The sequence below is a fragment of the Pteronotus mesoamericanus genome, unplaced genomic scaffold (assembly GCF_021234165.1).
Source record: "Pteronotus mesoamericanus isolate MK-2021 breed Mesoamerican mustached bat unplaced genomic scaffold, CSHL_Meso_final contig_639, whole genome shotgun sequence".
NCBI lineage: Eukaryota > Metazoa > Chordata > Mammalia > Chiroptera > Mormoopidae > Pteronotus > Pteronotus mesoamericanus.
The window spans coordinates 33,525-48,794 of NW_026555223.1; the positions used below are offsets into that span (position 1 = coordinate 33,525).

Consider the following 15,270-nt stretch of genomic DNA (forward strand, 5'->3'; position numbering starts at 1 on the left):
CGGTGGCCCGGCCCCCCCATGCCCTCCCCCTGGGGGCCTCCCCCGCCCCGCGCGCTTCCTGGGTGGGGCCGGCCCGGCGGCTTCAAAACCCCTTCGCCGCCACGGCGGGTCCTCGCGCCGCCGCCCTTCGCGCCCCGGGCCGTCCCACCCCCTCCTCCTGCCGCGATCCACTAGACAGGGAGGCCCACGGCCTGGGGCAGGGGGGACGCCCCCTCTGGGGCACCCCCCCGGCTCGGAGCCACCCGCGGGGCCGCCCTCGGCCAGGAGCGGAGGAAGGCGCAGCCCGAGGCCCCAGAGTCTGCGACGAGCCGCCACCGCCCCCGCCGCCGCCACCACCACAGTGGGGAGGAGGGGGAGGAGCAGCGGGAGGAGGGACGATCTGGTTGGGAGAAGAGGAAAAAAGTTTTGAGACTTTCCGCTGCTGCTGGGAGCCGGAGGCTCGGGGACCGCTTGGCGCGGCGCTGCCCGGCGAGGAGACAGGACTTCGGGGCCCCGGATCGCTACCCCCTCACTGCCTCGGACGCTCGCTCTCTCCCTGACCCCTACAAGGCGACCCCCAGGCGCCCCCATTCCGGACCAGCCCTCAGGAAACGCAAACCCGATTCCCACGAAGACTTGACCCAAGACTTCGGGCGCATCCCCCTGCACGCTCCCCACCCCCGGCCTCTCTGTTGAGCCCCCACGCATCCAAGGATCCTTCTGCCCCGGGATCCGGTTGACCGAATCTCTCTCGTACCTGCTTCAGCTTCCCTGTTCAAGACCACCCACCTCCGGTACCAGATCGCTCCCATCTCGGGTTTTTCCGTGGGATAACCAGAAGCCACCCACCAGAGCCTCCCCAGCATTCTCCCTGAGGACCTCAACTCTCCCTCCCGCCCTCGGACCCTCCTACCTTTCTTCCGAAGACCCCTCAGCCTCAGGAGGGGTGGGGCCTCCCTTTTCCCACCCTAGCCCGGCTCGCGCTCTCGGCAGTGCCGGGGGCGCTGCCTCCTCCATGCCGCCCTCCGGGCTGCGGCTGTTGCCGCTGCTGCTGCCGCTGCTGTGGCTACTAGTGCTAACGCCTGGCCGGCCGGCCGCCGGACTGTCCACCTGCAAGACCATCGACATGGAGCTGGTGAAGCGGAAGCGCATCGAGGCCATCCGCGGCCAGATCCTGTCCAAGCTGCGGCTCGCCAGCCCCCCGAGCCAGGGGGAGGTGCCGCCCGGCCCGCTGCCTGAGGCCGTGCTGGCCCTTTACAACAGTACCCGCGACTGGGTGGCTGGGGAGAGCGCCGAACCCGAGCCCGAGCCGGAGACAGACTACTACGCCAAGGAGGTCACCCGTGTGCTAACGGTGGAAAACAGCCACGGTGAGCTCCGAGGGGCAGGGGACCCTGGAGGGGAGCCCCCAGGGGGCGCCGGCGTGCTGGGGGCGAGGGGAGGAAATTACTCGGGGAGGAAACTGGCTGAAGGAAGAGAACTCCTGGGGGCGCCGGGAACGTGGGAGGGAGTCCCAAAAAGGGTAGGGCTGAGCTTCCAACCCCTCAGGTATCTGGTCTTGAAGAGAAAGAGATAGTGAGCAAAGCGGGCCGCTTCTAGAGACCGACAGGAACATGCGGGATCGTGGGGGAAGTCCCCTGGAGGGAGAGAAGCAATGGGGGTGAGGGGGAAGAGTGGAACAAGACTTTCCGTTCCAGGGTCCACTCTAGTGCGGGGGTTATGGGATGGGGGCTGCAGAGAGGGAGCCTGCTTTGGGAGAAGCGAGGACCCCAGTTTGGGGCAAGGAGCGGCAGTGGAGAAAGCTGACCCGGAGCTCAGGGGTCGTGAGGCGGGAAGATTCAAGAAGGGTGGAAAAGCTAGGTGGAGAAGCTCCCCGATGCCCTCAGTATGAAGTCCAGCCTCAACATTCAAGGCCCTTTGGAGGAGCCAGGAAAATGGAGAGAGGACCCGCTTGCAGAGGGCGCGAGGAACACGCGGGATTCGGGGGTGGTTGCAGGGAGAGGGGCAGCGAGGGGGTGAGAAATTCTGGGAAGCAAGGGGCGCGAGGTCGTCGGGAGGGAGAAGCTAGCGGGAGACAAGCCGAGACCGCAGAGAGTGCCGGGGATGCGCGGGGAGGTGCGCGGAGTATTTCGCAGATGGACGTGCGACGAGGAAGCGAGCCCCCAGGAGACCTAGAGCACTGGGGCCATGGGAAGGGGTGTTACAGAGAGGGGGGAAAAGCGTGGGAAAGATGGACCGGGGGTGGGGGTGGGGGTGGAGGAGAGATAAACGGCGCCCTGCTAGGCGCAGTGAGCCCTCACGCCGCAAGCTGGAAGGGAGTGGGCTGAGTGAGGAGTCAGGCCGCAGGGGGCGAGGTGGGTGAGTGCGACTCTGCAAGATCGGGGCGCGGAAGCCCCACGTGTGTGCCACGAGCGGGGGGGAGGAGCTGCGCTTCCGGAAGGGAGGAGGAGGACCCCGCAGAGCTAAAGGCTGAGAATCTGGACCCCGAAGTGCCAGTTCCTCTCCGAGAGGCTGGGGAAACCCCAGCGTCCGGCCGCCCTGCCCTCTCTCTCTCCCTCCCTTCCCTTTCCTTCCCCTGCCCCGGGGGGGCGGGGATCGCGCTCGGAGCCTGGGGCGAGACGAGGCAGGTCCGGTCCCCGCCCTCGCGGCGGCGGCGCCTCCCGCCCTCTTCACCCCAGTTCCGGGAGGAGCTACCGTGGGCCCGCCCTGTTGGTGCCCATTCGGGGACCCAGGCGTCCTGAGGAGCCGGGTGGCTTGGGGCGGTCCCCCCTCGTTTCACTTTCCCTCTTGGGTGGTGGACTTGTGGGTCCCCGGCCCATTCTTTTGCCCAGTTGATGGCTCCAGCCAAAGAATGCCATCCCCACCCACATCTCCATCTCACCCTTTTCGTCATCGCTTCACCTTCGTTGTAGAGAACACTGATACCTTCAATCCTCTCCACCTAGCCCCCAAACCCCGTGTCTCCCGTGTGTCTCCCATCTCGGTCTTTCCATCTCTTCCGCATCCCCAGTAGTCTCATCTCTCTCCTCTTTCGCTCCTTCTGTTCCACCCCCTCTCTCCCTGCCTCTGCAGTTGCTCCGTCACCCTCCGCGGGTCCCTGCCCCTCCTCTCTCTCTTCCTCCGTATCTGTCCCCCAACCCCGGGCTCTACCCTTCCTCTGGGGATTGCTGAGTAACCCCTGGGCCAAGATAGGGCTTATTTGAGGGAGGCGGACTGGCCTGGCTAGAGTGGGGAGGAGGAGAGGAAGGGAGCCCACAGAAGGGGGTCTCATCAGATCCTGCCTGTTTTCACACACACACACACACACACACACACACACACCCCACCATGCAGAGGCCTAAAGTAGATGCCCCGTTTGATCCAGGAGTTCATAGTCTGTCCGCTCAACCCCAACCCCAAACTTTCCCTAGACTAGAAAACACTTCCCAATTTTCTCTCCCTGCCCCTAGTCCATTCCTACCTAGAATGAACCCTGCCTTTTCTAACCAGTTGAGGGAGGAAGCAATTAATAATAATAATTATAGTAATACTTTCATATTAGCTCAGAAGTGGCAGGCCCAGGCGCAGTGAGCCCTCACGCCTAGGGTTTGTCTCTGGAACCAGACTGCCTACGTTTGAATCCCCATTCTGCAGTTTCTTAGCTACGTGACCTTGGGGCAAATTACTTGATGTCTTTGTTGCCTCAGTTTCACCACCTATAAAACGGGTATAATAACAGTATCTTCCTCATGGGGATGTTGTAAATTTTAAATGCAAAGTGCTTTGAATAGTGTCCGGCAAACGGTGCTTTCACACACACACACATTGGAGGGTCTACTGTGGGCAGACTGTGTCACATGCTTTATCTGCGTCATCTCACTTATTTCGCACTCTCATCCTGCATCCTGTTCTGGTTTTACAGGTGAGAATCTGGCACAGAGGCATGACTTTCACTTGTCCAAAGTCACACAGCACTTCGGTTAGGAGAACCTGGGTTGGAAGACAGGGAGCTTGATGTGGTTGCTATTTTCCAAAGAATAGCAGGAAATTGAGGACCTGAGAAGGGATGTGACTTGTCAAGGTCGCAGAGCTGGAAGGCAGCAGAGGCATGGTCTGCGTCAAACGCCCTTGATCATATACCGCCATGTAACTGCATTTGAGGCTCCGAGTGCTGGAGAGGGCTGAGCAACCAAAGCAGATACCTTTGTTGCCAGCCTGTACTAAGTGGGCACTTGACAGGTGATGGGAGAGGAGTTTTACAGAGGAGAAACAAACCCAGAGAGGGCAAGCCACCTGCCCAAGGTCAGGGTCAGGCTCCAACCCAGAGCTGTCAGCTCTGGAGCCCTCCCTCTTATATTTGGGGTGCATCAACCCCCCTGCCCCTGCTACACCTCTGACATCCCTCTTCTCCACTCCTTCTGCCTAGAAATCTATAAGACATTCAAGCATAACTCACACAGCATATATATGTTCTTCAACACGTCGGAGCTCCGGGAAGCAGTCCCCGAACCCCAGTTGCTCTCCCGGGCAGAGCTGCGCCTGCAGAGACACAAGTTGAAAGTGGAGCAGCACGTGGAGCTGTACCAGGTGGGGGTACGGGCCAGGTGTGGCAACTGGGTCACAGGTGGTTGCAAGGTCCACATAGATGAACCCTGAAGGATAGAGGAGCACAAACTGGAATCATAGGGCTCTTTGAAACTTTCAGACTCCTAGCACCCTAGAATGTTAACCACTTAGAGGGCTGGAATCTTAGCAGTTGGGTTCTAGAACACAGGACTCTTGAAAGTTGAAATCTCTAGGAAGGCTGAGGCTTTTCAACCTTCACTGCCCCCTACAGAAGCCACTAGTCACATAGAGCCATTTAAAAGACTATACTTTCAGGGATCATTTCTATGGTTTGTACATATGGCCATTTAAGTTGATTACAATTAAATAAAAAGCAAAAATTCAGTTCCTCAGTCTCACTGGCCATATTTCAAGAGGCTGTAGTCACATGTGGTTAGTGGCTATTTTGGACACTGCAGATAAAGAACATTTCCATCATCCCAGAGAGGTCTCTTGGATAGCTCTGTTCTAGAAAACTTGTAGTCTTCAGGAAGATTGGGGTCTCTGGAAGGTCAAGGCCTAGAATCCACGTCATTTGGAACGTTAGACTCAACGGTAGATGGTAGACTCTTACGACAAGGGAAAGTTGTCTGACGTTAACTTGGTGTCCTGAGAAGCCAGCTCTATGCTGCCAGCCGCTGGAGTGTTCTGTCTCGCCCTGGCGGATCATTCCACACAATGTCGGGTGCCTGTAGCTTCTAGGTTTCTGGACTCCTGGACTTCTGAACTTTTAGAATGTTAGCCTCTTAGAACTTCTTAGGCTCATTGAGCGTGTAATCCTTGGCATGCTGCCAAACCCTGGAGTTATAGGATGACTTCTAACATAGGCCCCTAGCAAATTATAGACTCAGAATACAGGGTGTCAAATTTGCAGAACTGTATGCTGAGTGAAGCCCGGGATGTCTGCAAGAAAATCTGAGCACTGTGGGCTGTGCAAGCTCAAAGGGACCTGACATTTCACCAGCAAGGAAACTGAGGCCTAGAGAGAGAAAAGAATTTCCGTGGCCCCAAAGGGGTCAGGGACCAAAGCTGAGCCACTCAGGTATCTTGTCCCCTGGCCTGGAGCTCGCTGCTCCTGCAGGGCCCCACAGCATGGATGTCTGGGAGGGGACTGTCCAAGGGACTCTCTGAAGGTCTATTTAGGGACCAGGTGGGGTGGGGGTGCAGGCAATGGACATGGAGGCCCGAGGCAGCATCCACCCACCATCTCTCTCCTCCCGTTCCTCATCCCCCAGAAATACAGCAACAATTCCTGGCGCTACCTCAGCAATCAGCTGCTGGCCCCCAGCGACACACCTGAGTGGCTGTCCTTTGAGGTCACTGGAGTCGTGCGGCAGTGGTTGAGCCACAGAGGTGAGGACCACTTGCCTGCCCCATCTTGTTTTGCAATGGGGTCGACCCCATTGTTTGTCTAGCACCCCCTACCCTATGGTGGTGCCACAGAGCCAAGACCTGGCCCTCCTCCCAGACACTCAAACCTGAGTGATTAATGGATTGATCCATTTCCTGAGCACCTGCCCTGTGCTGGGTGATCCTGGGGACACAGCAGTGACAAACACAGCCCAGTCCTTGCCCTCACAGAGTTCAAGGTCCATTGCTGGAGTCGGGGAAGGGGATGAAAGACCTGTAAACCCAGCAGTAATGTCTCACAGTGGAACGGGCCTGGAATGGGGAACCCAGGGGAGGTGACTGCCCAGCCTATAATCAAGGAGAGCTTCCTGGAGGAGAGGACATTGGAGCTGATGTCTGAGGGATGAGTGGAACCAACCCAGAAAAGGAGGCGCAAGACTGTTGGAGGCAGTGGGGCAGGCTGCGCACAGGCCCTGATTCCGGGGGCAGCCTGCCACAGCCTGTCTTTCTGGAAGAGGATGGTGTCTGTCCTGTCCTGGCTCAGTCCGCAGGGCCCACGCCTCCTTTTCTAACCTCCCTGTTATTCACGCCTCGTTCAGTAAATGCTAGGAGGTCCCTGCTCTGTGCACGACCCTGTGCTGGTGGTGCAGGGGAGAGAGCGGTCACAAAGACGTCTTCTAGGTCCTGTCCTCATGGGGCCCGCTGTTACTTCTAGACACCTAGGAAGTCTTGCCAAAGTCCTAGCAGGCAGTGATGACCAGGGTGATCGGGGCCGGGCTGGGGAAGCCCGGAGCAGACCCCCAAACCCATCGGGAGGAGGCAGTCTGGGAGGGCTTCCCGAGGGGAAGGCTGATTGTGTTGAGACTCATGGGATAAGTGGTGGCTGGGCCAGATGAGGAGATGGGGGTTAGGGAACAGGTAGGCACTGAGAGGAGTATCTGGGGCCACTGGACAAAGGCCTGTCTTGGTCACTGCTGAGTCCAGAGCACCCAGTACAGGGCCCAGCACATAGTAGGTAGCTTAGAAAATCCGCTCATTCATTTAAGAGGCTGGAGTGTGTGTGCATCCCAGCCCTGCCTTTCCCACTTTGGGTTGGTCACCTCCTCTCTGTGCACCTGAGCACCTCTTCTGGAAAATGCGTAGCTTTGGTGAGGATTAAAGGGGATAATGTCCACAGAGTGCTTAGAATGGGCCTGGCACCCCAGGTGCCCTCCTGCACTCTGTAGATGTTTGTTTTCATGATTACGGGCCCAGCCTGCAGGGAACGAGAAAGCAAGGATCCCTGCCCCCATTCATCCTGCTCTCTCCTGAGAACAATGGGGGAAATAAATAGCCAAATACTAAGGACCCAGAGGGTCAGCACTATGGAGAAAATAAGGTGATGCCACAGCAGGAGTGGGGCCTGCATCCTGGGGGACCTCTTGAAGGAGGTGACATTTGAGCTGAGGCCTGAAGGCGGAGGAGGAGGCAGCAAGGCAAAGAACTGCAGCAGAAGGTCCAACCTTCCGGGAGGGGGCAGGCAAGAGGAGGCCCAGGAAGGAGTCCCCAGGGGTTTTCGCCTTCCTTCTCCCCCGGGGGCTGGGTGATTCATACCGTCACACAGGCTCCCCTCTCCTCACTTTTACAGGTGAAATCGAGGGCTTTCGCCTCAGTGCCCACTGCTCCTGTGACAGCAAAGATGACACACTCCATGTGGAAATCAATGGTGAGGCCCATCCCTCTGTCCTGACACCATGTGCAGAGCGTGTGTGTGTGTGTCCATCCTCCTCCCCCTGCCCTTCGCCCTTTCACCATCTGAGAGTATGTATGTCTCTCTACCCAACCCCCACCCGCTGACTCCCAAACTAAAACAGGAATCAGTGTCGGCCGCCGGGGCGACCTGGCCACCATTCATGGCATAAACCGGCCCTTCCTGCTTCTCATGGCCACCCCTCTGGAGAGAGCCCAGCACCTGCACAGCCCCCGGCACCGCCGAGCCCTGGACACCAACTACTGCTTCAGGTGAAGACTGGGGCCTGCCAGCCTGGGGGGCCTGACTCAGCACTGCAGGGGGGCACCCAGCTGGTATTGGGCGTGGGCTGGTGTCTCCTTCGGCCTGGAAAGCTCAGGGAATGAGGTTTGAGTCCTAGAATGCAAGGATGTGTGACCTGGGAGTCCTAGAAGGTTGAGATCTCGTTTTCTTGTTGGTGTGTGGGAATCAGAGGCTACTAGAATGTTGGATGCTGAGAATATGGGAATTCAATGTTGGAAGGCCGCCATGTTCAATTTCGATATTATTGACAGGTTGGGGTCCTAGAATGTTGGGATTCTAAAATGCTAGAATTCAATGTTAATTATTGAAATCTGACAGTGTTGGACTCAAGGAGTGTTGGGATCCTAGAATTTGGGAATTCAGATTTAGAAGGTTGCCCGTGTTGGGTTCCTGTACCATTGACAGGTTGGAGTCTCCAGTGCTGGCAGATTGGAGTCCTTGAAACTTCAGCTCAGAATGGCAGAATCCCGTGTGAAAATACTAGCATTCACAGGTGGAGTGGAAGAAAGCCAGAATATTGGTGTCCTAGAGTGTTGGGGCTCAGTGTTGGAATGTTACATTCTCGGAAGGCTGGGATCTTAGAAAGTGGCGGCTTGGACCTCTTGAGTGATAGGCTCAGAACTGTGGAATGTTGGAATGCCGTGTTGAAATATTGGAATTCAGGAATGCCAAGATCCTTGAGAGCTGGAATGTGGGACTCCTAGAAAGTTGGAAATGCTGTTGGAGTGTTAGAATCTGGAGATGCTGGCCTATTGCATTCTAAGAAAGTTGAAAAGTTGGATTGCTAGACTGTTAAAATTCAGAGTTAGAATATTGCATATTTAGAATGATAATCTGTCCCTGTCCCTCCCCTGCTTAATATTTTGATGGGGCCCCTGGGCTTTGTCACATGCTGGTCCCTGGATAGAAAGTCAGCTTTTTCTCCAAACTCCTTCCAGATCCTACCCTAAGCCCAGCAACTGTATGAATGAATAAACATATTGAGGCTTGAGAGCCAACAGCTAATAGCACTACGAAGACAGGCAAGCCAGCCATGTGAGCCTCTGTGGAGAGGGACACAATATCACCTAGGAAGTCTTGGAAAAATAGTTGAATCTGGAGCTGATCAAGATGGTAGATCAAGAAGATGAGCAATTTTCCAGAAATATAGGGATAGTGGGCCATGTTAAACACCACCACAGGTGTGCAGAGAGCAACATCTAGACTGTGGGAAACCTGTCTCCTTTTCTTCAACAAATACAATGCAAAAGCAGGAAATAGAGAGGTGGTTCTGTAGATTTTAAAAGGAATCTTAAGAGATACATTGACCAACTGCAATGTGTGGACCGTATTTGTATCTTTATTTGTGCAGACTTAAAAAAGAAGTTGATGAGACAGTTGGGGAAATGTGAACTCTAATCAGGTATTTGATGATATCAAGGAATTAGTGTTACTTTTTTTATGTGGTAGTGTGGTTATGTTTTAAAATAGTCATGAATTTCTTGGAGATACATATGGAAATATTTATGGGTGAAATGATATGGAGAGAGGAAGTGGGTAGGGTTAGAGATACGAGAGGGCACCAAAACCAACCAACCAACCAACCAAAAATGGAACTATCTTCTGGAGGGCAGACCCCTCGCAGCACAGACTTCCTCCATCAGGTGAGCGTCCCAGGAGCCTGTTGGTACCCGTGCACCAGCCGGTGGTGGCGTGACAGGCTGCGTTCAGCTTCAATGAATGTTTTTAAAGGTTCTTTCAATGCGATTGCCCATTTCATGATGGGTGATTTACGAGCGCACCTGCCCACACCGTGCGAGTGTTCAGCACTTTTTGACCTAAAATGGCATGACCCCTGTGCCTCACCCTCCCTATTCACTAGATGTCACCCGGAGTGACTTTTTTGGTTTCCCTGGTTGAAAAAAATTCCTCAAAGGGAAACGTTTTGCCGATGTGGAAGAGGTGAAACAAAATGGCAGAAGCACTAAACAATTTTTTATAAATAAATTCTAGGTGTTTTTGGGTCCCCCCTCATACAGTGAGGTTGTTGAGTGTTACAGCTGGGTGCTGGAGACATGAGGATTCAATATAATATTTTCTGCTTTTGTGTAATGTTTGAGGTTCAAACACCGTCGTCTTCTTCTTAGCTCAAACACTGTCTCCACTGGGAAGCTTTCCTGACCCTTCCCCAGCCTCTAAGGTGAGCGTGAGGCCCCTCCCCCAGCCCTGCGGCCCCAAGTGGGCTTCCTGGACTCACCAGGCCCTGTTGGGTCCTGATGGACTGACTGGATGGGAGGGAGCTTTGCAGGGGCTCGGACTGTGTGTATTACAGGGCCCAGAATGCCGCAAGCCCCGGAAGTGTAAGTGCCTGGGGGTCACTTGTGGGCTTGTTAAATCTGGCCTGCTATCTCCCGCCCCACCCCCAGTTCCTGGGTCAGGAAGTCTGGGGCAGGGCCCGAGGATCTGCATTCCCCACAAGTTCCTAGGCGATGCTGCTGCTGGACCCGGCATTGAGACTAGCTGAGTTGGGTAATAGAATCACAGACTATGCAAATCTTAGGACCTCAGAACCCCAGCCAGAACTGGACCAGAAATGAAAGATTATTCTGGACAGTGGGTCTTCTACTTCTATGAGTGCAGAACTTCCTTGAGAAGCTAAAAGCCAGGAACCTTTTCCCTTAGAAGTATGTGCATACATACACATACATGTGCATATGGTTTGGGGGCCTCAGGACTCTCCCTAAGCCCACACATAGACTTCCTGATACCTCCTTGGCCCATGGGATATCAGCACCTTATTTGATTCAACATCCCCTACATTTTTGATGGGGAAACTGAGGGACTGGTAGAGCTCAGGGATCTGTTCCCTCACTCCCTTCTCAGGTCTCTGTGGCTCTTGGACAGGTCTTGCCCCAGGAGATCCTGTGTAATTACCTCTTTCCCCTCTGTTTGAGTTGACCCCATTGTGCTGGGCAATTGAGGCCACAAGCTCCAAGGTGGCACAGAACTGGCTGTGAACTAGGCTGTGAGCCTGACTCCACCCCTTATACACTATAAGTAAGCAGGCAACACCCTTCTGTGAGGCTCAGTTTTTTGTTCTTCAAATGGGAATAGTAGCCCTGGCCAGGTGCTCAGTTGGTTAGAGCATCATCCTGATACACCAAGGTTGCGGGTTCAATCCCTGGTCAGGGCATATACAAGAAATTGATGTTTCTCTCTCTCTGTCCCTCTCCCTCCCCCTTCTCTCTCCCTCTCAAATCAATAAATAACAAAGAATTTAGAAATAGGAATAATAATAAGGCTCGCCTCACAGGACTTAAAAATTAATTGATGAATTCTCTACTGATTACTGTTTGAATAGATAAATACATGTACGTGGACCAAACCTAGAAAGGACCTCAGAGACCCTCCAGCTCTGACCCCAACCTCTCTCTGAAGAAGCAGCCACTTTTATTATATTTGTGTCTCCTTCCAGAGAATGTCTGCATGAGGCATACACACACACACACGTGCGTGTGCGCACACACACTTTTATTTATTTATTTATCTTGTCCAAATGGTAGAGTCTTATTTGGTGGGGCAGGGGCAGGAGTGAAGGGCTGCATTTTCTTTCTTTTAATTTCTTCTCTGATTCTAAAAGTAACACATATCCACTGTTGAGAATTTGGAAAGGACAGAAAGACATCACCCATCATACTAAATATAAAGGTCATGGAAATATAAATATAAGTGATATCACCCATCATATCACATATAAAAAGCCACCATCAACATTTTAATATATTTCCTTCCAGTTGCTTTATGCAAAACAGAATTTGGATCATACTGTAGCTGGAGCGTTCGTTGCACAGTGTTTTTTTCACGTGTTATGACTGTGGAATATAAAGTGTTCTTGGCTGCCCATGAGTCAAGGATTTTAGCCAAGCTCCCTGCCCATCTCAGCCATGGCCCCAGGGGCCTGCACATTTAATGCCCAGGCCCTTTCAGACAAGCAGAAGCCTGGGCCCCAGCTCTGGAGGACTGATCTTTGGATCTGAACATGGGACAGAGATCATGAGTCCAGAATGGTAGCATCTTGTATACCACTATTCTCCAATGTGCTTTTTAAAAATCTAACATATTGAGCAATTGACTTATATATCCAATATTTGCAGGGTGCCTACTGTGTGCCAGGCACTTTTGTACGGCTGGGGATACATTAGAGGACAAAACAGAAAAAAGTCCTGTCCTCAGAGGAAGGCAGATAATGAACAGATAAGCAAATCAATCTCTAACAAATAAGAGAGCGGGTGGCAATAAGTCCTAAGAAGAAAACTAAATCAGAGAAAAGAGACAGAAAGAAAGATATTGGAGATGATTTTTCTTATTCTGGTTAATTTTCACTATGAAAAATTTCAAATGTATATGAAAGCAATTAGCATAGTATAATGAACTCTCATCCAGCTTCCACAGGTTTTAAGATTTTGTCCCACTTCAAATAAAGTCATTTAAAAAAAGATTCTATTTATTTATTTTTGGATTGAGGGAAAGGGAACGAGAAAGAGAGGGAGAGAAACACTGATCGCTTGCCTTTTGCACACCTCCATCCAGGGACCTGGCCCACAACCCAGGCATCTGCCCTAACTGGGAATCAAACAGATGACCTTTCAATTTGTGGGACTACACCTAACCCACTGAGCCACACCAGTCAGGGCTCGACATTTTCATATTTTCTTGCATACCTGCAATGCTTATGTTACACTGAATGGAATTGTCATTTGGATTGGTATTTTGGATAAGATGGTCCAGGAAGGACTCTCTGAAGAGGTGACATTCATTTGTTTCGCTATTTATTGGGCATCTACTGCATGCCAGGCAGTGTTCTAGGAGTGAGGCTCTGGAGCAGAGGACATTTGAGCGTGTATTTAAAGGAAGTGAAGAAACAAGCCAGGGTGGATGTCTGTGGGAATAGCAAGCCAGGCAGAGGAAACAGCAAGTGCAAAGGCCCTGGGGTAGGACTGTTTGAGGAATAGTGAGGACACTAGTGTTGCTGGAGTAGAGTGAGAATGGAGAGGGATCTGAGATTAGTCTGATCCAGGAGTGCCTTGTAGTTCATGGTAAAGGCTTCTGGTATTTGTCCTTAGCGAGACAGAGCCGTATTTGGAGCAGAGGCGCAATATGGCAGTCTCTAGCATGTGGCCCCAGAGGGCAGGGATTTCTGTCTGTTTTGTTTGTGCTGAGTGCCCTGTAGATCCCAGCCCATCACAAAATATTTCAATAAACGTTTGCACACATGGAAGCATCAGTACATATGGAGCTGCACTATGTGTTTTATGTACCAGTGTGTAGATGTGCCACTTGGATGGTCACTTGGGTGTGGTTGGTCACTTGGTCTCTTACAGGCTCATTTGGAGCACTGCATGAGATAGTTTATTATGATGCTTTAGCACAGTGCTTGACTAGAGGAAGTGCTTTATCAGTGTTGGCGATTATCAGTACTATGACTGTTGTTGCTGTTGTTATCACAGCCGGTGCAGGAGACCAAGATGGGAACGGTGTTGGGGCAGGGTCTCTCTCCCCCCCCCCCCACACCCTCCCCTCAACACACCCCTTAGGGGCGGAGGGGCATGGCCAGCCCTTCGCGGGCCTCTCTGCCCTCCTGACCTGTGTTCCTCACCCGGGCTTGCAGCTCCACGGAGAAAAACTGCTGCGTGCGGCAGCTCTACATTGACTTCCGCAAGGATCTGGGCTGGAAATGGATCCACGAGCCCAAAGGCTACCACGCCAACTTCTGCCTGGGGCCCTGCCCCTACATTTGGAGCCTGGACACGCAGTACAGCAAGGTGCGTCTGGCCCACGGGCTGGAGGAAGGAGAGGGAGAGCGGTCCAATTGGAGATGGAGTGAGGAGAGAAGGAGAAAAAGAGAGAGACAGGGAGACTGGAGGAGGGAGCGATAAAAAGATGGGAGAGAAGCTACAGACCGGGTCTGCGCAGTTAGAGACACGCGGCGCGGAGGGAGACAGAGATATGGGCAGACCCGCGGAGACAGAGTAACTTGTAGGGCGCGAGGGGAGAGGCGAGGAGATGGAAGGAGAAAGAGAAACCGAGAGACACAATGAGAGAGAAAAAAGCAGGAGGGCACAGGTTGCTACAGAGAGACAGAGGTAGGAAGACGGAAGTAGAAAGATTGAATTACAAGCCAAGAGTGGGAGATGGGGAGAGACAGAGATTTAGACCTAACTGGTGAGATGACACTAGGGGGATGGGGCGCGGCAGACTGCGTGGGGGCACTCTGCACGCGCCCCGGCCCTGACCCCGGCCCCCCCCCCGCCCCGCCCGCAGGTCCTGGCCCTGTACAACCAGCACAACCCGGGCGCGTCGGCAGCGCCATGCTGCGTGCCGCAGGCGCTGGAGCCGCTGCCCATCGTGTACTACGTGGGCCGCAAGCCCAAGGTGGAGCAACTGTCGAACATGATCGTGCGCTCCTGCAAGTGCAGCTGAGGCCTCGCCCCCAGGCCCCGCCCCCCGGCAGGCCCGGCCCCAACCCCTGCCCGCCGAGCCGGGCTGTATTTAAGGACACCGCCCCCCAAGCCCACCAGGGGGCCCATTAAAAGTGGAGAGAGGACTGGGGTCTCTGTGTCATTGGGAGCCCGACCGGCTCTCTCGGGACTCCCGCCGCTCCATCTGCCGCCTCCGGTCTCTTTCCCTATTCATTTGCCCCTCCTCAGACACTTCCCAAGCACTTCCTACGGTGCATGTACTCCTGGTAAACACTAGATTTATTTATTGAGCACCTTGGGTCTTGTTCTAAGTGCCTGTTAATTAACTCATTTAATCACCATAACAAAACTCTGAGACACTGGGACCTCTAATAACACCCACTTTAAAGGTGAGGAAACTGAAGTCCAGAGAAGTTAAGGGAGTAGTTCCTTCCCACAAGGAACCTACTTTCTGGGGAACCGACTGGCATGGTAAATGGCATGAAGACAGGGAAGCAGGATGGAGTGAGAGATGGAGGAGGGAGGGCTTCTTGGAGGAGGTGGCATTTGGGACTTGAAGGCAGCTTGGGGGAGGATGAGGGAGAGTGTTCTTGGTAGGAAGCAGAAGGAAGGGCCTGGAAGTGAGGATAAACTTGGGGTGAGGGAGGGAAGAACAAGGCCAGAGTGGTTGAAGGGAGGGGCAAGGGGAAGGGTGTTGGGAGCTGAGTCAGATAGTTACACTCACAGGCCAGAGAGTAATAACAATCCTCCATGCCAGGTATGAATCTACCAGCTCACTGCCTTCTCCCCACAGCACAGCAGAGCAGGGGTTGGCAAACTATGGCCCGCAGGCAAATTCTGACCTGCTGCCTGTTTCTGTAAATAAAG

The 15,270-nt window shown here is 53.7% G+C and overlaps 1 protein-coding gene across 1 annotated transcript; it reads left to right on the forward strand.

Moving 5' to 3' along the window:
• Positions 1-394: 394 nt before the first annotated feature.
• On the forward strand, positions 395-14,516 carry TGFB1 (transforming growth factor beta 1). The gene is made up of 7 exons (XM_054580826.1): positions 395-1,349; positions 4,385-4,545; positions 5,799-5,916; positions 7,541-7,618; positions 7,767-7,914; positions 13,593-13,746; positions 14,246-14,516. Exons 1-7 carry the CDS (start codon positions 995-997, stop codon positions 14,402-14,404), a joined length of 1,173 nt encoding a protein of 390 aa, XP_054436801.1. The 5' UTR covers positions 395-994; the 3' UTR covers positions 14,405-14,516.
• The last annotated feature ends 754 nt before the right edge of the window (positions 14,517-15,270 follow it).

What these genes read in the sequence shown, in the direction of transcription:
- TGFB1 (XM_054580826.1), top strand. Translation starts at nt 995, where the DNA reads ATGCCGCCCTCCGGGCTGCGGCTGTTGCCGCTGCTGCTGCCGCTGCTG. An exon ending in AGCACGTGGAGCTGTACCAG is followed by an intron (nt 4,546 to 5,798) that starts GTGGGGGTACGG and finishes CTCATCCCCCAG; the next exon opens with AAATACAGCAACAATTCCTG. An exon ending in GACACCAACTACTGCTTCAG is followed by an intron (nt 7,915 to 13,592) that starts GTGAAGACTGGG and finishes CCGGGCTTGCAG; the next exon opens with CTCCACGGAGAAAAACTGCT.